Source organism: Rhea americana, unplaced genomic scaffold, assembly GCF_003343005.1.
Source record: "Rhea americana isolate MKP2758 unplaced genomic scaffold, rheAme1 scaffold_4, whole genome shotgun sequence".
Taxonomy (NCBI): domain Eukaryota; kingdom Metazoa; phylum Chordata; class Aves; order Rheiformes; family Rheidae; genus Rhea; species Rhea americana.
Genome location: NW_028186534.1, coordinates 12,326,035 through 12,346,840, shown reverse-complemented (window position 1 = coordinate 12,346,840; position 20,806 = coordinate 12,326,035). Strand labels below are relative to the sequence as shown.

The 20,806-nt window shown below is 47.9% G+C and overlaps 1 protein-coding gene across 1 annotated transcript in view; it reads left to right on the top strand.

Annotated features, from left to right (window-relative positions):
* The window catches only part of KCNQ2 (potassium voltage-gated channel subfamily Q member 2), a 50,532-nt gene that overhangs the window by 11,694 nt on the left and 18,032 nt on the right, over positions 1 to 20,806 (top strand). The window contains exons 10-13 of the mRNA XM_085314272.1: positions 2,267 to 2,296; positions 8,361 to 8,429; positions 10,813 to 10,842; positions 16,462 to 16,515. Coding sequence (XP_085170398.1) covers positions 2,267 to 2,296; positions 8,361 to 8,429; positions 10,813 to 10,842; positions 16,462 to 16,515 — 183 coding nt within the window. The remainder of the gene's footprint in view (positions 1 to 2,266; positions 2,297 to 8,360; positions 8,430 to 10,812; positions 10,843 to 16,461; positions 16,516 to 20,806) is intronic.

Below are 20,806 nucleotides of genomic sequence, written 5' to 3'. Positions count from 1 at the left end.
CGTGCCCGGCTCGGCTGGGGTGCCGAGGCATTGCCGGGGCTTCGCGGGGCTTCGCCGCGCGTGGTGGCGTTCCCCGTGCCCCCGTCTCCCGGACGGGCAGAGCTGCCCTCCCACGCTGCGTTGGGACGCTGCAGGGGTGTTACCTGGCAGCGAGTGAGATCTGTGCTGGGAATCCGAATCCCTCTGGTTTTTACCTCGTTACTGGTGCGTTTTAGATCTCTGGAAGACGGGCTGAATATATTGCCTAGGGTAAGCATCAGCTCGTATTCAAACTCCAGCGGCCAGTCCTGTAATCCATCCTAAAAGCCCCCAGAAGTCCCATTGCCATGGTCAGTAGGTTCTCATTGGATTCATCCCCAGTGTGTGTCTGATTGGTTGCTCTTTTCCCCCAAAGACAAACCAGCTTCAAAACTTTGTTTAAAAAACAAACAAAACTAGAACAAAACTGTTTCCCAATAGCATTAAACCCACTCACTGAAACTCTTCCTCTCAGTACTTGACCTTGCTGCTTGCGCTCACTTTGGATGCATGATGCTGGCCAAGATCAACCACTGGAGAGGATGAGGAGCGGCACCTGAGCGAAAGCCCGCTGCGAAACCCAGGAAGGCAGATCCTGGTTTCAGTGGGCTTTGTCAGGTTTTACCGCTGTTTGAAAGATTAAACGTGCTGCACAGCCAGACATACAGCCACACCTTTTTACATGAGGCCGTTCTAGGGTCACTTCTTGCTGCAGGAGTTGACTTCTGAGAGCGTGGTTTCGGTGGCTGGCGCCAGCCCCAAGCAGTAGCGTCACCCCAGTTCTTCCCCGGGCCGGAGGCACCGCAGGTTTCTCTTCTCTCTGGGCTTGCCTCTTAACTCCTGACTTCCACCTGTGTGTAGGGAAAGGGAATGTCACCCGGCAGGGTAGGACCTACCGATGGAAAACCATGGTGCACCAACAGGTTAAGCCGTTGGTCAAAATGGAAATTTTTTACCAAGAGAGCAGTGAATCCTTTCGGTGTATATTTTGGATTTTCTCAGCTAAATTAATTGGAATTGAGCTGTTTTCCCTTGGGGGAAAAAAGGAAAGCAAAGAAAAAAAGAAGGGGGTTGCTTTATGCTCTGGCTGTGGCTTCCATCTCTCACACTGCCCATCTCTGCATCTCTACCCGCTTCGCTAAGCCAGCCAGCCAGCCGGGCTCTCGGCAGGCGCTGCCGCTGCTGTGCGCGGCGCCCGTGCCGTGAAAGCCAAACCCGCAGCAGGGCACGGCCGTTGTCGTGCCGCGGCAGCGCACGGCCCGTTTAGGAAGCGGGTAGGAGGAAGACGGCGTTTCCGGCTGCCTCGCAGGTGCCCGGGTGATCTGCAGCCCCGGCTGCCTTGGCACCGCTCGCCTTTGGGCTGCTTGTTCCTCCTGAGCTGGCAGGAGCCCTGTGACGTGAGCTTACGTGTCCTCCCAAGGCATCTCCTAGAGGGCTGGCTGCTTCCTGGCTACACACGCCTTGGAGAAGCTCCTGTTTCTCCGATCGCTGCGGTAGAGCTGGTCTCACTCTTTTGGGGAAAATGTGTTGGCCTCGCAGAGAGTCTGGTATTTCATGTTCAAATTCAAATCATGGTGGGACCGAATCTGAAAAGCGCAGGAGAGTCCTGGGTGTGCAGGTGGGTTTGGGCGCGTGATGCAGTCACAGGCTCGGGTGGCCAGCGCGCCCCGGCCACTGCATCCGCTTAGCAAAACCTGCTCTTCATCGTCACTCACGAGAACAAAGACTTGATCTGGGTGACGTTAGTATCTCGGTCTTCATTAAGAAAAAATCGATGGCCTTTGCAATTTATAGGAGTGCTGTCGGTCCCTGGGATGTTTCAGCTGGGAAGCCCTTTGTCGGGCATCCCGAATCCAGGAGACGCGACTCGGGGAAGTCACCTGTTGGCTCCCGAGGCCAGGAGCCGTCTCCGGCTGGCGGAGCCGAAGGCACCTCTCCGAAGGCTGCCTGGAGGCCCCCACACTTTCCCTGCTTGGTGATGCCCGTTTGCTTTCGGAGCAAGGTGCCAGCTGTCTGTCGCCGAAGGTGGCAGAGCCCCACAGTGATTTCTAAGCCTTCTGCAGTGGAGAAAAGCTAAGCCAGCTGTCCTGTGGTCTGTAAGCCTGGGTCACAGTGCATCTGCGAACCGGAGTACACTTAGTTCGTATGCTAATTTTCTTTATTCTGTTTCTTTTCTCCTTTCCTCCCCCCTCCTCCCCATTTTTCTTTTTTGTCCCTTTGGTTTTCTTTGGTGAAAACACTTGAAAAGCACGCAAACGCAAACGTATGGTGCCTCCAGGTATGAAGTGCATGTGGCTCTGAAAGTATGTGTCATGTCGCTCCTTGTTCTTCATTTGGGACTGTAACATGCAAAGCCCGTAATTAAAAAAGAAGAAAAAAAAAAAAGAAAAAGAAACCTCTGAAGATCAGGTTTTCCAAAGGAATGAAGGAAAGCCCAAACCAGGCTCCCCATCCTGCTGCCTGCAGACTAACTCCATGCACCTTCATTAACAGTTTAGCTATTGGTACACACAAGTTTTGGGAAACCGTCTGCCAAAAATGACAATCTAAGGAAGGAGAATAGGAGAGTGCTTAATAAGCTTGCTTTTTTAAAAAGTGATTTCTTGATGGTCTAACAAACTTGCACCAAGTCATGCACCACTTAACAAGAAAAATTCCCCTTTCCTACTTCCGTTTTCCCATTCCCGTCCCTCATGCATGCTCCCCTTCCTCCAACTCCCTTTCTCATCCATCAGTTCATCATTTATCTCATTTTGCTCCATACTGTAGGAGCTGTGCCCACCAGCAAACCCCAGAAGTGCTGAACTTGCTGGTGTAAGAGACAGCGTAGTGCCGTGGCACCTTGGGAAACACATCGGCAATAGTGCAGAGTGAAGTTGCAAGAGCAGCCAGGCCTGCGTGGGAGGACAGATCTGCAGGAGGGAAAGATCAAATGCAAATCTAATATGCGAAACTGCAAGGTCAGGATTTCACCTAGTAGTCCAGTCCGATTTTTGGAAGAGGGGAGTCCCATCTCAGCAGCATTTTAACATTTCAGATTTTCCTTCAAAGACTGATTCAGAGCTAAGCAAGAAGTTAATTAGCTCCAGTTATTCACTCTATGGCTTAACCTTTTGGGACAGAATCATTGAATCAGTAAGGTTGGAAGGGACCTCTGGAGATCATCTAATGCAAGCTCCCTGCTCAGCAGGGTCACCTAGAGCATGTTGGACAGGGTTGCATCCAGGCGGGCCTTGAAGATCTCCAGAGAAGGAGACTCCACAACCTCTCCGGGCAACCTGGTCCAGTGCTCTGTCACTCTCACGGGGAAGAAATTCCCCCTCACGTTCAGGTGGAACTTCCTGAGCTTCAATTTCTGCCCATTGCCTCTTGTCCTGTCACACGGGACAACTGAAAAGAGTTTGTCCCCATCCCCTTGACACCCTCCCTTCAGGTGCTTGTAGACATTGATAAGATCCCCCCTCAGTCTTCTCTTCCCCAGGCTGAAGAGGCCCAGCTCTCGCAGCCGTTCCTCATAGGGCAGATGCTCCAGCCCTCTGATCATCCTCGTAGCCCTACGCTGGACTCTCCCCAGTAGCTTCGTGTCTCTCTTGTCCTGGGGAGCCCAGAACTGGACACAGTACTTGAGATGAGGCCTCCCCAGGGCTGAGTAGAGGGGCAGGATCACCTCCCTCGACCTGCTGGCAACAGTCTTCCTACTGCACCCCAGGACACCATTGGCCTTCCTGGCCACAAGGGCACATTGCTGGCTCATGGTCAGCTTGTCATCCACCAGCGCTCCCAGGTCCTTCTCCTCAGAGCTGCTCTCCAGCAGGTCAGCCCCCAGCTTGTACTGGTGCGTGGAGTTATTTCTCCCTAGGTGCAGGACTCTGCGCTTTCCCTTGTTGAACCTCATGAGGGTCCTCCTTTCTGCCCAACTCTCCAGCTTGTCCAGGTCTTTCTGAATGGCAGTTCTGATTGAAAAACAGGTAAGCCTTGCTATAAATAATATTACCCCAGGTTCTGCAGAATAGAATAAATTTTCAAATCACAGGCATATTTTATATGAGGTGGGTGTCTCAAGCTGTAATGAAGTCAATATTTTAAGAAGGGCAACGGCCTTGAATTTCAAGATTGTGGGCCAAGCTCTGCTCTTAGTTACAGCAGTTAAAATCCTTGCTAGACGCATTAATGTCATTACAGGCAGTCTGATTTAGTGCCTGATTTCCAAACCTGCTTCCAGTTTTCATAGCTGCAAGTTTTACAGCCTCAGTAAATCACATTCACAACTTCGTCCTTGTGGTTAATTTACAGCAAATAGCAACAGAGAATTGCAAGTATAAGCTGTGAATGCATTTCGCTGTTGTTGTGCAGAACAACAGCCTGGTTTGACAATCAGACATTTTTGTACTGCTGAAAGTAAAATAAGAATGTGATGCTTCCAACCCAGCTCCTAAAATAAAGTATTTTACAAGTTTCATAAGTGTTCCCAGTTACAAAGAAAAACTTAGGCTGGAGATGCAAAGTCCCACTTAGAATAGTAATTGTTTTTATAGAAAAAAATATCCCCTGATTCTTAGATTAAAGCCTTTTCTATACAGGGTTATTATGCAGTTATGAAGAACCTGAGTTCTGATTTCTCTTCTGAAGTAACAGCCTTTCCTGCCATGTTTGCCAGGGGCTGGTTCTCTCCTTGGGCATGTGAATGGCCAAGGATGTGTAATTAGGAAGGGCTGGCCACCACTCCCATTGCAGGGAGTGGGAATTTGGAGCCTAATCTCCTTCGGGATCAGATCTCCATGGACTCCTTGAAATCAGATAAATTCGGTGTTGCAGCATAGCAATAGATGGAAAAATGTGCAGTGACTGGTTCTAGGTCTCCCTGCTCCGAGCACTTTCCTAGGCACGTGCACCTATGGTTACAACTGCTGTGCTGTTCTCAAGCCCATGGGCCTCTGTGTTTGAGCATGGGCTACAAGATTGGGCTCGTCATGGCTATTTTATCCTTGCTTCACAAAGACTAGATTTACCGAAAGGGTTTGAGGGAGAAGAGGAGGATGGGCTCCTCGCAGGAACCCTGGCACAGCACGGAGCCTTCCGTTGGAGTCCCCCTCTCATCCCAGCATCCTTCTCCTTGCCCTCCGTGCTCCTAATCACTGCTCCAAAAAATCATCGTGGGCTCTGTGCGTGTTGTGCGTGTGCGTTACCCGTGTGTGCTCCCACGCACTGTGTTGTGCTGCTGCCCTCCCTCGTGTTGTGGTTTTTTGGTAGTATCCTGGCCAGAGGCATGATGTTGCCCTTGTCCCTAAATGCTTGAGCGTGATCTGTGCTAGTAGCATTAGCAAATTCCCGTTTGCTGGGGGGAGCTGGTGTCTGGAACGTGCGTGGTCTTTCTCCGTGCTGATGGGAAGTGGCAGTAGGTCCCACCGGGCCCCCCGCAGCAGCCCACGACTCGGATGCCTTGCTGTGGTGGGTAGCATGAGCTGCGTGTGTTCCCGTGGCGTGTGGATCGTCTCACCTAGCTCCCCTTAACCGAGACACGCTTCCCTTGCTAACAAGTGACGTGCGGGCTGGGAGGAGAGAGAGAAAACGCGCAGTGCCTTAGCCGGGGTGGGGGGGATGGTGGTCCTTCCTCTGCGTCTCCAGTGGACGCAGCAGCACCTGCTTCGCAGGGTCCCTGAGCACTCACCCCAGGGCAGGGTCTTCTCCGTCCAGCGTTTTGTAGTAAAACTCAGTTAAACTGCTATGTAGAGCCCTTAGTGAACGAGCCCTGCATTTCCTTTGAGGTTTTAGTGGAATAAATGCTGCCAGGACCTGCCGCAGGACAGCAGTGCTGGGGCTGTTTCCCAAGCTGTGACACGTTAGTCTGAGCACTACGTTCAGATTAAATTTTGGGTCAGGCACTTGACTGAGTTTATATGTATTCTCAGTAATGCTCTTCTCAGGAAAATGTCCCCCTTTTCACCACACATGTACAGGTCCACCACCTTCCTGAAGAAATGGTGAATTTGTGTATTTGCTTGTGCTTCTTCGCTTTTGTGTGGAAGCACCTATGGTGACCCAAGAGGTTTGTATTTTCAGCACTGTGCAAACCTTGTGTTACGGACTAATGCAAAGGGAGGAGATCCTTCTGGGATCCTGAATCCACCAGCTTAGTGAGCTACTGAGTTCTTCAGCTCCATGATTTGCATCGTTGGGAGTCCTGAGTTTATGATCCCTGCTCTTGTCCTATGTTTTGATGGATATGAACCTCCCTGAGAAACTAACTCACCAAAGAACAGTTGTGTGCCTTTCATTAACTTCCGAGTACATTTTGTGCTGATTTTTATGCACCACCTTCTCCCATCTTGGCATCAATGTGCCAAACGATGTGCAGTGGGTTTGAATGGCAATGATAGCCCTGCGCTCTGTGCGCTGCTCCGCTGCACCACGATCAGCTTCTTCCTGACATCTTGAGTGAAGAGGATCATTAATTCATCAGATCAGGATGTGCTCTTCTCTGGGTGGAAGCAAATGGAGCTGGACTGGGGAGCTGAGCCAAAATTTTCAGGCCTATTTTTATTCTTTTCTCCTTGCTTAAGACTGGAAAATTTTCCAACTGCCTCCATTTTGAGAACACGAAATCTGCCCTTTCGAACAGCTGAGATTTGAGTTTGGGTTTTGTGCATAAGTTTTTTCAGTTGTGTTCAGTTAGAGGAGATCTCTGAAGTATTGATTACATTATGGCTGAAGAACTCCAGGCATAACTATTTTTGCCCATCTTTTTTATAATAAACAGCGGTCCCATTTTTCACAGCACCTCAGCTGTGACCAGTCTGTTAGGGGAGTGCAAACCCTTGTAGCCCTTTCCTTCCAGTCCTGACTATTTCACTGTCTAAGACAGTTTGCTGTTTCACCTGAAGATGCCAAGAGTCTTTGGGGGCCATGGGGTCTGGGAGATTTTACAGTGAGTAATTGGCTATTAAAGCCCATTTATTAAATGGCCAAGAATGCACATGTTCAGAGAACTCCTTCCTGAATAGGCCACTCAGCTCAGAAGCGTTGGCCCAACCACAGGAAAAAGCAGCAAGTGGCTGTGCTATCCCAAGAGAAGAGTGAAGTTCTCTGAACCTCCTTGTCCTCCTCTTCATCCCTGCCGCAGAGACTAAATCAACCTGCTTGTTGGTTGCAAGCACAACCGGAGGGGATGGCTGTGCTGGCTTCACGCCCTCTGGGCACAGAGATGGCATGTCACACTTCTACGATTTGACAAGGACATGCTGGTGGCCCAGAAAGAAAGTTGCAGGAAGCCACGGGGATGAGCGCCGTCAGCCTTGACCCCGAATACGGAGTCCCAGAGCTCGCTCTTAAGCAGCTGCATGGAGCTTTCTGTGTCCTTCCCCTGACATCTCCAGTTCACTTCTCGCTCGGTTGAAAATCTGACTGTGAATATCAGTGTGAAATATTTATGGAGCAATCCCCAGCCGCTCGGGGTTGAACAGAGGCACTAACGTGGTGTGCTGTAGTGCCCTGGCTGCTTCGTGCACTTTGATGCTTGCTCTTCTGAAAGAAGAAACTGAAGGCAGATGAGGGAGTTAATTCAGTGGCTCTTCCCGCAATTTAAGCAAAAAGCAGGTTCAGCAACAGTTTTTTGGATTCCCATTGTCAGCCCTGGGAAGGAAAGGAAACCTGTAGTTTCTCCTCAGTCCCCAGGGCGATGATGCCTTAGGATGCCTCTTCTGGGGGCTGAACCCCCTAATCCAACACAGAGCACGAGCAATCAGCTGAACTTGATGCTGGGCCACACTGCTGTTTTTCCTGGGAAAAATGTTTCTCGTTTCCCATTTTTCCCAGCCTCTGAATCCCTGTTTCTTCCACAGTGCAAGCTGCTCCCTCCCACGCACCCCCCTTTCCAAGGGCAGCAGCATTCCTCCCAGCACAGGCCGAGTTTTTCCCTTTGCCTTTACCAGACCTTCTCTGCCCTAAATGCACAGCAGAATCACTGACCTCCAAACGCAGCCATGCCACCTGCTAAACTGCAGGCGGTAAAACAGCTCTCCTGCCAAAACACTGCCGTGCTGCGCCGAAACCCTGGCAGATGCTTGTCTTCAGGGAGGTTAAATATACAGTGATGCAGACAAGTTTCTCTCTTTTTCTCACTGTTTCTCTCTCTCTCTCTTCCCCCGTAGCTCTACCTTACGGCAATGGTGGAAGTAGCACCCAAAACCCTCCTTCCCGAGTTGTCTCCCAGTTGTAAACAGTGGCACAAAGCTGAATCTGGTTGAAAGAGTGGGGCAGTGGGCGAAGTTTCCAAGACAGGATGCTCTACTGTCAGCTCTGCTTGAGTGTTAAGAGTATTAATTGTCTTTATTCTCTCCCTCTAGACTCATCCCACCTCTGAACCAGCTGGAACTCCTGAGGAACCTGAAGAGCAAATCGGGGCTGACTTTCAGGTTAGCAGCAGAGTTATGAGAGCTCAGAAATCTTTTATTATTATTATTTTCTCTCTCTCTCTCTCTCTCTTTCCCCTCTCTGCCTTTTTTCGTATGGACAGCCTGAAGATGTGAGAGGTTTTGGCAGCTGGCTCCCCATGGGTCATTCAGTGATCTCTTCCCCATTCCTCTCCTATGTTGTACATGCATTTCTTCAGCCTTTCCCTAAGTTGTCTCTGGGGTAATGTCATAGTGCTTGGCTGAAAATGCAGTCATACTTTCAAAGGGTCTGACTGAGGTAGTATTCCTGATTCTCCTCTGACTTATTTCTGCTCTTCACCACTCTCAGAAGAGACTCTGATCCATGACGTGTTAATTCGTTCCGTATTTCCTCCAGTCCACTTGCCTTCCCTCAGCTTCCCTCAAGGACAGGCAAAGTAGAAGCAGTGAGAAAAAGGACAGGGATAGTCCTGTGGCCTCTTGCCCCCAACTCTCATGTCACGTCCTGAATTCCCAGAGCTTCATAACCAGGTTAAAAAAAAATCGCAAATGCCACTGAGCTGGAATGGGGCTTTGTGAACACAGCACATCTTGGTAAAGCCTTGAACACGTTGCAGGCTGGGCTGCACAAGCTTGGGGTAGCTGGGAGCCTCCTCCTCTTTGGGAACCATGCTGCTTTGAGACAGTGTCTGCACTGTGAATCAGGCCAAATTATTAGCCCCCACCCAGATGTATGGCAGCACGTCCAAATAGGCACCAGGCTGGGACTGCTGCATTGCCGTGCCCTGTGCTCTCTGCTGACGCCGCAGCGTCAGTCAGAAGCATCCACCTCCATCAGTTCTGCTGAAGTTGCCGTGGCAAGGTGTAGGTTGTTGCCCCAGAATCCTGCAGCTTAGGCATGCACTCGAGAGGGGTTGTTTCTTGTTTTTTATGTAAGCGAGGCTGCTCTATGCCTTGTGGGTGTTGGATAAATTGAGAGCGTGTTGAGCCCAGGCAGTGCCAGAGGAGAAGCTCACTCCATGACAGGCAGCCAGGGCCAGCAGGACAGTGGTGGGGCCATCTCTGGGCTGTGTCACTGTCCAGGTAGTCAAGATCTTGATACTTAATGATGAGTCTGGCTTTAGAAGGAGACATACTTTAAAACGTGAGTATTCAAGCTGGTGGCTGGGACTGGGGTTTCTAGCTTGTCTGAGCGAGGATCAGAGGGTGCAGGGACATTTTTTAGCCTCTCCAGGCTGCTGCTTTCAGCTGAAGGGGGAGAGGGCAGGGGACCATGCAGGTCTCAGTGTCTAAATGCTCACTGCCACGCAGAGGCAGGGTCAGGGCTTGCACCCCATCACAGTCAGACAGAATCAAACTGCCCCTATCTAGCTCTTCCCGCGGTTAAGGGATGTTTTGTCCCTTAAATTGTCTGATGTTCGGGTTAGACAGACTCCTGTTTGCTGAGAAACAAAACCTGCTCCCTCTGGGGCTGCATAGACCAAGCTGGTTTGGAGCCCCACATCACAAGCACTTTGCAAGTGTGCAGAAGCAATGAATCAAACTAGTTTAAGGTAGGGCAGGTTCTTCTCATTGCTGGAGGGAAATGCCACCAACTACCTGGTCAGTGACGACGAGATTGTTTTCAGTGTGGCCTTAGCTTGGCTTGTAGCATTGTACCTGCCCTTTTGCAGGTGTTCGGCTGTGTCCTCAACATCAGTGATTTTTCAGGGCAATCAAGTGATTTGAGATCTCAGTGATTTACAGGAAACTGCCTAGAACAATTGTGGCTCCCTCCTCCCACCATGTATCCCAGCAAAAGTAGTTGTCAAAGGTGTTGGAGCCATATGGATGGAGCCATCCGTCCCAGGATGTCAGGACATGAGGACTGAGGTCTGTGTCCCTCCCCACCAGCACCTCAACCCCAGCACCACTTGTTAGCACAGAGGAGAGAAGGCAGGTGCCAAATGATCTTGTCAGCTCAGTCCCACTGGCCAGAAAGGAAAAGCAAACACACCAGGGTCATGGGAGCCATTCGCATCCCTCGCTTTGTGCAGGGACACCTCCAGGCAGTGCATTTCCAAAAGAAGGGGGCCGTTCGCTGAGCCCACAGAAGTCCTCCTGTGCTCACACAAATCACACGACCGTGAAGTGTCTCAGTCCTGCGTAGGCACAAAGATGGGTTGGCATAAGTTCTTCAACCCTGTACGTTGTATGTGTCTTCTCTGAGGTTGTGTGAGTCTCCAATGATCTTCTGTCCGGGCCAGAAACTCCGGGAATAAGGTGCTCCTTGCCCTCTCTTTTGTCCACAACTTCCACTTAGTTGTATTGTTTGGTATTGTCCTCTCGTTATGTTTTAACAGTGAAGCAGCAACATCTTTTGCCACCTGACACCATGCTAATGTACTATTGCTTCTGTTTAAAGGAAAGAGCAGCAGCCCGAACCATCGCCAAGGTCTGTATCACTGCCGACATGCCATTCCCATGCATTACGTGTAGATTTCTATGTACGTGTGTGCGTGTGTGTACCATGTCGTGGCACCATTGAGGGACGCATCCGAGGTATTACGTGCTTGTTCTGTGCTGTGGCAGTCCAACGTATCTACGTGTAATGCTGGGCCTTAAATCATGTCTTCCTTCCGACCTGCCTCGAGCTGTCGCTCCGAGGATAAGGACGTTATGGGGGTTGAGTGACGGCAAGGCTTAGGTGGGCAGCACGGGCAGAGCTGGTAGACACATACCCGGGGTGATGGCAGGATGTTGGTTTATGCTGCTTATTTCTTTTGTTGCTGGAGTTGTAACCACGTATCAGCCTGTAGATACTGCAGGCTCAGTGAATGCCACTAGATAGCAGATGCTTTGCATACATCTCCACCACTCAGTGCCATGCCGGGCAGAGGTGACATGGGAGACCAAAGCTGTCCCCATGTCACTGAGTTAGCAAGTTCTCCTGAGCGGCTCTTCAGAGCTCATCAAGCTGCAGGGCACTGCACGGTGCAGGCATGGCCCTGCTGCTCAGTTGGATGCAGAAGGGGTCCGTGACGTGGCGCGACGGTGCATGGTAGAGACACCCTTTCCTGATCCCTCTCCCTGTTGCCTCACAACCCCCGGATAAAGCACAGTCGCTGCTTTGTCTTTCTTTCACGCCTCGCGTCCACGGTGCAGAGCGTACTCGGCCAGGCACGCTCTGAGAAGTGGCGAGCGCCTTCCTTGGCCAGTCGTAATCCTGACCTGGTGGAGTTTTATCTATCTGCACGTCCCAGGGAAAGCAGTGAGGCTCGTATTTGGTGTACACTTTTCATCCAATTGGATGAATTTAATTCTGGGGATTTTTCTTATATTTTCCCAGTTCTTTTAAGAACTAATTCTGGGACTGGCTCTCCATTTTTTCTTGGGAACCAAGACACAAGACTGATAATCTGTGGAGGTTGTCTTTTTGATCTTCCATCCCATACCACAAAACTTACCTTACAGCCTAAATGTGTTAAACACTGACTATGTTTTGTATTGCCAGGTTTCAGAAGTATAACTAAAGGCTGGCATTTCACAGATGTAACTTTCTGCTATGTCTTTTTGCTTATAAGAGCCTAGAAACTAATTTTTTTCCTGCACAAAATCCAACCAAAGATATCTGGGCAGATACGGCGCCAGCTAAAGGGAGGAAAAATTCAACCTTCCTTTTTTTCCTACTGTTTTTTTCTGTCTTTCATTTGAGCATTTCTTTGCAAGCAGAATCTCCTTAGCACTCCATCCACTTCCTGCCAAACAAACCTAATCACCAAGATCATGTTTCAGCTACCCAGAATTTGGTTTTTTCCTACTTGAGGTCTCAGCCGGTGTAGTGAGAGGGAAGGCAGCCTCCATCCAGCATGATTTAAACAGGGAACATTACTTGAGAAGTGCTCTGCTGGAGCAGACCAATGCTGAAATCTTGACCCCCTGTCCTTGGGCGCATCAAAAGATAAATCCACATTTCTCAGCGGCATGTGACTGTAGTGAGAAGAAATCTCTTTTCAAACCAATCACAACTGAGACATCTGAGGACTGATGGTCCCATGTAGGGATACACCAGCCAGCTTCCCTGTGGCTGCAGGCACTGTCTTTACTTCTGTGCATGTTTCCCTTTGAATCTCAATCCGTCTTGCAGGGTTTGTTTTCACTACTTAATATACTAAGCAAAATTTCATATTTCTTCATATAGGTTGTAGATTTTTCCTTGTTAATTTTCTATATTTTTTTCTTAATCTTATGTCACAAAAAGAAGTAAAAATGCCCTTCCATTGCCCTTTTTCATTGTATTTCTTACTTTTTTCTTACTTATGTGTTTCTTACTACATTCAGCTCAGAGTCATTTCCAAATACTGGTTTCTTAGTCCTATAGTGCACCTCGTGCAGTGCTAATAGGTTTTGTTGCCCTCTGTTGCGAGATGCTAAACCTGAACCCAGGAGTGCTTACGCTGAGGATCTGCAGCTGGCATGTATATAGCATTAAAGTACTTTCCAGATGGTTCAGGACAGCAGCCGTAGAATGGTCAAATCTCTTTCCTTCTGTATTTTATTGGGGACGTATCATTTCTTCCTTCTCCCGCTGCTCTTGTCTGTCTGCTCATGCCTCAGCCCCCAGGAAGGCATTTTGCTCAGACGACTCTATGTTCATGGGGCCCCAAATCTGATATTCTCTGAATAAAAGTCTCTGGATCTTTTACAGTCACATCCTAGCATCTTTCTTTGATTTTCCTCAGCCTTGCAGTGATACTCGGTGTGTCATCTTGCTGTAGTTTTGGTTTGATTTAGATTGCCATAAGATGAGAAAATACATCCCTTTTGTGGAGCTGCAATTAGCAACCCATCCGATGATTAATCATCCAGCCATGGATTGTCACTAACAACTGTTTCACTGAGGAAAATCCTCAGTGTGAATTCACCCTCACAGTGGACACTGCTGCTGCTGCAGCTAGTGAAGGATCTACCACTTTGTTTCCACTGGTGTAAGGAAACGTACAGTCTCTGCATCCAGGCACACCTAGCTCTTCCATCTGCTGTAGTTACGTGTGGGGAGTGGCTGATTTCCTCTGTACCTCTTGGCATAACACCACAGAGTCCTTAGAGCAAGCAGAGAGGGCTCTGCTGCTACATTACCTATCAACAGCTAGTTTTAAGTTGAGTGGAGATACCAGCACGGCTCATGTGAGCGTGAAAAGCAAGCTTTGTCTTGCAAAGTCGGAGCACGTCCTGTGCGTCCCGACAGCCCTGAGCCCACGAGGAGCCTCCGAGGCTCTGGTCCTGGCTCTGCTGTCTCCGAGTCTGATTGTTCCTGCAGCGATGGTGGCTCCTGCCACGGGAGCTGCTGCTGAGGGAGTGAGGTGTGATGCTGGGAGGTCTCGCTGCCTCCCAGGCACGGCTACCCATCCCGGAGCGAGCGCTTTAGCATGCTGTAGGCTGGAGTTCACCTATTTTACTCCAGTGGCTTTTGATTTGGTCTTGGAGATAAATGGGACAGCCTATCTGGGCAATGGGTTATGTCCTTTCTCTCTCATTTCTGTTTTGTTTTCCGCCACAAGTTTGTCTACATCCATCTATGCCCAAGTACCGTGAAGTCGTGTGCTGATCTGCTCCTGGGAGACATGAGCTTGTTCCCCATGACATGGAGTCGAGCTGTGATGAACACAAAAGATGCTGGCCTTCTGCTACTTGCTACATACCCTCCCCCTTTTTATTTTCTCTCCTTTTTTAAAAACTGCTTTCACGGTTTCCTCTGTTGTCGACGGCTTTGGATGCTGTCTGTGCGTCCACCCTATGATCTGCATTGGCCAGGAGAAGTGGCTGGCTGCACTTCCCAAGGCCCACTCGTGCTGCAGAAGCAGTTATCCCCGTTCACGTCTGTGGGACCACACTGCTCTTGAGCAGGGGTCTGACCACGAGTCCTGCCTGCCTCGTAATGCCAGCAGAGGACAGCTGCTGAGCGGTGGGGCTTTTCTCACCGCTGCCACTATGGAAAGCTAGCGATTCAGAGTGGTTAATAGGCTTTGCCTACTCATACGCTAATCAAGCTGAAAATTTACGGTGGCGTCTTGTCTCTGTTTATTTTGTCTTCTCATTGTAGCATCAAAAGGACAAACATATGGTTAGTCCAGACTATGGAGACTCCTCTATTTGATAAAGATCTGAAGGCATCTGTAACCAGATTTGGTCCACTGGTACTTTCCATAACATGATTGGGCAAAAGTGAGAAAAGTAATGACCCAAATGATCATAGTAATACATTAATATCAGAGAAAAAGAAACAGAAGGATTCCAGGGAACTGGGAAGCTAAAGATCAGATTACTTTGTCCAGCATGAGTTAAAGTCTTGTAGGTAATGAGGGGAACCTCTTTAAAAGGTTGTCCTCGGGTTTGATTTGTCCCTGACCTAGTGAATTCAGTGAAACCCTGGCCATTACCTTGAATGAATGCTGGACTGGGCCAATTTGTAATGTGTACGTGTATCTGTGTGTGTGTGTTGGTTTTATATACATATGTATATATGTATATAAAAATGTACGTATGTGTCTGTCTGAGATACACACTGGATTGATATTTCTGTTCAGGGGTGTGATTAAAGCTTTTGTATGCACTGGAGGATGCCTCTGGTCGACTCAGTGGGCCCCTGGTCTTCCAGCCTAGGGTGTCAGAGGTGGGACTCCAACCACTGCTGCCCACGGAAACTGATGTCAACCACAGGAGCCCAATGGGTCACGTTAGCCTGGATTGGCGTTCAGCCTTTCTGCTGATTAAACTGGTATCAAAGACTCATGCTGGGACTGACAGTAATCTGGAAATAATCAGTTGCCTTTAGGGGAGCAGATTATTTGCGCAGAAGGGACCGCTTCTTTCTGTAGCGACTGCAGAGGAGACTGAGCAGCTGGGTAACCAATGTGTCCCCAAGGCTCTGCATGCTGAATATCCCGCTCCTATGCCGTGAAGCTCAGACCCCAGCTCTAGAGCCACTCCAGTAGCACTGCTGGTCCGTGGGGCTCCCTGGAAACGTGGGGGCTCCTTGCAGGTGCCTTAGGAGTCCTAAGGAAAGAGAGGGTGGTGCCAGTCAAACTTGAATGGGATGCTGCAGAGCACAGCAAATACTTGCAAATTCCTTCTGTGAGCAACCATGGGCTCTGCAGATTGCCGAGTTCAAATTTAAAATCCGACTGGGTTTTTACACCCTTCAGCCTTCTCAATCTATCCGTGAGCTCAGCATGTAACGCCCGCTGATGGCTGTGTGGATCCTTTCCAGGTCGGGTGATGTGGGCCACCTCATTACCATTCCGCAGGTAGAGGGCTGCTCCATGGCATGGAGAACCCTAGTCTCAGTGGTGATCTACTGGTTGGGGAGTGCCTGAGCAGTGATTTGGGACGGGTTCATGGGAGCTGTGGTGGTGCATTAACAGTCAGTAACTCCCCACAAGTGTTAGCGGCCTGTCTGAGAAGTGTTGCAAAAAACACACATGTGAACGTCCGTATTCAAATTCCTTCCCGTAAGGGACTGCACCACACTCCGTTTATGTATATATACATTTTTTTAATGCCAGGCTTAATCTAATGCTATTACCTGTATGGAAGTGCAATTTATTCATAAGTTAACTAGATTTTTGGTGGGGTTTTTTTTTTTTGAAAAATGAGGGAAAAAAAGATTTTTTGGATGTTGTTGGAGAAAACAAGTTAAATTTTTGTCTCTCCATAACTTAGGCAAAAAAAAAAAAAAGGTCTTTTTTTATCTGTTTAGGGGAAGAAGCAAGCACTTTATTTCTATTGGAAAGAAAAATCTTCCTGCAGAACTTGATCACGGCAATTGTAGATGAACTGATGCCACCAATTCAATGCAGAATGGGTGATTCAGATAATGGCATTTGATCACAGACAGCCTAATTTCAGGAATCCCTGTGAACTTTTTTTTTTTTTTTAATTAAAACTCAAATGGAAAAATCCTGTCATGAACCCGGCCCTCAAAACACCTGTCTTTTAAACCTAGAGTCAGTAATCAAGTTTCCTGTTTGGCATTTGCTTCTAGGTCTAATTTTTACTCTCCCCTCATTTCCAGTAAAAGCAAACCGTGCAGAGAGTCACTATGCGGATGCTGCTCAGGAAACTCTAGGTACCACGGGAAATGCGTCGCACGGAACTAATCAAAAGCTGCACGGCTCATTCTCCCTCTACCCTGCTACCACCCGTTCTGATCACTTCTCTGCTTAATAGAGGTACTAGATGAGTAAAAAAAAAAAAAAGAGAGAGAAAGAAAAGAAAAAAGAAAAAAAAAGTGAAAGAGCCTCCCCATTGCCCGTTCTGATATTAGAGGCTTCCTTGTCTGCCAATCATACAGAACGCATGAATCAGAGATGAGGATGGGGAATCTGGTCTGGGCTAGCAAGCCAGTGACTCTTCAGTAATGAAGGAGGTCAGGAACTGGAGTTTCATAAATGATGGAAAATGAAAAAAAAAGACCCCTTCCTCCCTATTGCTCCATCCCTCCTTATTGTCCAGGGGAACCCTTGCAAATTAAATTACACTATGCAGCAATATCAAGTTAGTAGCATCAGAAATCCCAGGTTCCCACCTCCACTTGATCACCATTTCTTTGGCTCTGTGAACACTGGCAAATTGACCTTGCCTGGTCTACGGCATTTGGAAGCCATGAATTGCCTATCTAGCACCTCTACTACGCAGTTAGAGAAGGACTAATCTCAGCCTATCCCACCAGACGTAGGGATATGTGTTCCCCTTAGTGTTGACGGTACGCTTGGGAATGGTTCTGTGTCTAGATCCAGGGGGGAACAGATAAATAGAGCAGAGGGTTTTGTACGTGTGGTGATTTCCTCTTTTTCATCAAGTCGGCAGTTGTTAGGCAGCTTCAAAGAACTCCCAGTGTGCGTCCCTTAATGCACCCATCTGATAACCATAATGGTACACAGATACAGATACATATATATACACATATATATGTATAATTTTCCTTATGTAGAGATACTTTCATGCCTACACTGGAAGAGAGTCTCTTCCCCTGCCCCAGACACTGTTCCTCAGCAGCAAACAAGCACCTTCTTGAATTACTAATGCCCAGAGTTTGCATGCTTTGAATGCTCTCAGGTAAACCCCATCAGCTATCTTCCCCCCAAAGCAAGTGCAGGATGGTAAGCTCAGGAGTGGCAGGGCAGTGAGTGATGAAGCATGTTTGTGAAATTGGATTTTTGCATGCTCTTTTTTGGAATCCATTCTACTTCTCAAAATCACCAGTCTGTCTCCGTCAGAAAGCCTATAAATTACAGTTAAACAGTACATGTATCTATGGTTTTCTCCATTAATTGTTCCAACTTGTATCTTTTCCTTTCTTGCTATTTCTTTTTTCTTGCTGGCTATTTTTACTCTCCGTCAGAAAGAGCCTAGAGACTCATACATGAGACTTATAGTGTAAGTTCAGAATTAGCATGGTAAATCCCATCTCAGAATGGGTAACAAAGAGGAAGGGGGCATGATCTAGGTTTCATGATAAGCAGTTTTCCCTGCAAGAAACTCCCCTGTACCTGGGTAAATAGCCTGAATCTTCGAGTTAGCCTCCTGCTATGTGTTTTGATGGTACTGTGACCTCCCTTGGAGTTTATCCTTGAAAGTACTGGCTTAAATATTGGATGATCGTCAGGTGCACAGAGAGTATTTCAGCAAATTTCCAGGAGGCAAAGATTTGGTTAATAGTCTAGCTGAAAAATTTATTGTATCATCTGCAGTGTTTCCATTTGCCGGGTGAGATTGTTTTGTCCTTGGAGGCAGAAGCTTGTTGCAAGCAGGGCCTCCTCCCCGGAGAAAGGCACTTTCAATTGGTTAGTGTTGGAGTTGTTTTTTGGCAGAGTTCAAAACCAGCAGTGACATTCATGCTGTCCTCTCACCTGTCCACGTCCAGTTCTGCTCTCTGGAAAGTCAGCCACTCTGATCTTAACTGGTCTGTTCTCAGTCTTGTGTTTGTTAGCCAAATGGAGTTGCATGTCTTCCTAGGCATGATTTTTCAATTGATAAAGCCACTACAAATTTTCCTATATTCTACTGAATTCCTTCCCCCTCTGGTCCTCATATCATCTCCCCCATCTTGAGTTCTGTGAGGGAAAGGCAAGACAAAACAAATTGTTATTTAAACATCTTCTTCCTCCACTGGAGATCCTGAGAAAGAGGACTATACAACGCAGTTCTTCCAGTCATGAAGAAGGCTTGAACTTTGTGTAGCTACAAGGGCATCTTTGTTACCTGCATCCATCCATCAGGACGTGCATAGTGTCGTATATACAGTGCTTTAGTAAAACTATAGATTAATCTTGAATTTGCTAGACCCCCTGGGCTGTCTGCCTGCATTCACACAAAGCAGATTTTTTTCCTTGTTGATGTGAGTGCTAAGGCACCTGCAAACAGGATGCGCATGATGAAATAGCTGAACATTACAGTACAACGGGGCAATCATGGAAAGCTCAATGTAGGTAAATTAATAGAAAACTCCTTACGAGCAGTGGTTCCTTAATGTACTAAAACAATGATCTCTAGTCAATAAATGCAATAACGCATGCATTTTTAGTCAATAATGTAACTATACCAAGCCAGATTAGCAAGTCTATTATACTCTACTTGGTAAAAGATTTATCTGGAGTCTACCTGGGGATGTGGAGTCACCACAGAGATTTGTACCTGACAGTAGGAAGAAATGGCACACAGACCCATGAAGGAAGGGTGGTTGCAGACCCCTTGACTGGCCTGGGTGTCTGGGTGTAGTGTATTTCTAAAAGTCTTATTAAAAGAGTAACTGGCCAGGCTCAAAGATGTAGTCTAGCTGTTTTGCTTTGCTCATGAAATGCAGAACAGCCAAGCTGGAAAACAGCAAAAGATTTCTTGAAAATGCAGGTCATATGGAAGGCGGCATTTGACAGCGATCTTCTTGACACCAGTTCGAGCCACTGCAAAACCAGGGGGACAAAAACCATGTGGTAGGAGCAGAGAAGTGACAGCACAACGCACTGATCAAGTACTCCTGAGCATTCAGTGACGCTGAAAAATGCCAAAGGCCAAGGTTAGAGGCTGGAGCCAGTCATGTGTCTGGCCGTGGTGTCCCTTCACATGCCCTCACTGGACCCAAGGCCCTGTGCCCAGCCTGACCCCAGGCTGACATGGTGGCACAGGGACAGTGCAGCTCCAGGCTTCCCAATTATCACAAATTCAGCACTGCCTTTCATCCCGGGTCTAACACTGCCATGATGGTAGGAGGAAGGCAAAAGAGACTGTTTTCCAGGACGACAACCACTGGCTGTTTTCTTTATTTTTTCCTTATGCCCAGGTTGTCTGTTTCTAGAAACTCCATCCTTGGAGCAGTGGTTTTTCTGAAACCACAGGGGGTGAACCATGCATGAACCTGGTCGTCTTGATTTCTGCTGTAGGACTCAGCAAGTGTTGCACACCCAGGTGTATTTTCCTTTCCGTGATGTTTCCAGTAATTGGTTTCTGTCTCTTATTCACACCTGCAACCAGAGAAGAGTCCAGCTAAAATTCACTCCTAGCACTCCTACCTGTTTCTAACAAGCTGTTCTCGTATGCCATGAGCTCAGCACAAACTCCGGATTGAAGAATGGCCTCATTTACCAACAGGAGGTAACCTCTTTCTCCTGACCATAGGAAGAAAGGTCAGGAGAAAAAACGCTGATTTTAGCTGAGTTCGTGTGCTGAGATGGATCTGATTCCATGATAGTCTAGCTCAGTTTGGCTAATATTTGCTGCCTCTGAAATGGAAGGAGAAAACAGAAGAATTGCTCAAATGTAGTTTAAAATCAATGATAGATTACAGGTGGTCGTTTCTATTGAATGAAAATTACTGTTAATGTAAGGTATCCACATTTTAAAGAAGTGCTGATACAAAACAACCATAAACCAGAAGTCCTGTAAACTTACCCTGAAGTTGGTCTGGAAACATAATTTTCATTTAGTAAGTTTTCAGTAGGTACCCACTGAACGTGGCCATGAAGATCTAGGAACTATATCATGTCCCTGTTTGTAGTTCCAGCTTCCCGTAGTCCGTGTCTCTGGTTACGAAGCCTGCAGTTTTCTTTGCCTTCCCTTCCCTTTAGGATGAGCAGGACGCGTGCCCTGTGCTCACACCGCTCTTAGTCATCATGATTGCCAGCTTCCGTTCATGGTGTTGTGTGTGGCTGGACTGCTGCTTTCCTCATGGTCATGTCACCAACACGTTCACTTACACTGACTTGAGGCCCATCTGCTTGAATGATATCTAAATACCACTTCTCTGAGACACTCTGCGTCACTTTGCATGACCTTCTGGTTGAATGAGAACATGATCTTGGATTAGCTGACAACATATATATACATATATATGTGTGTGCATATGCATTTCTTTTGGACTCTTT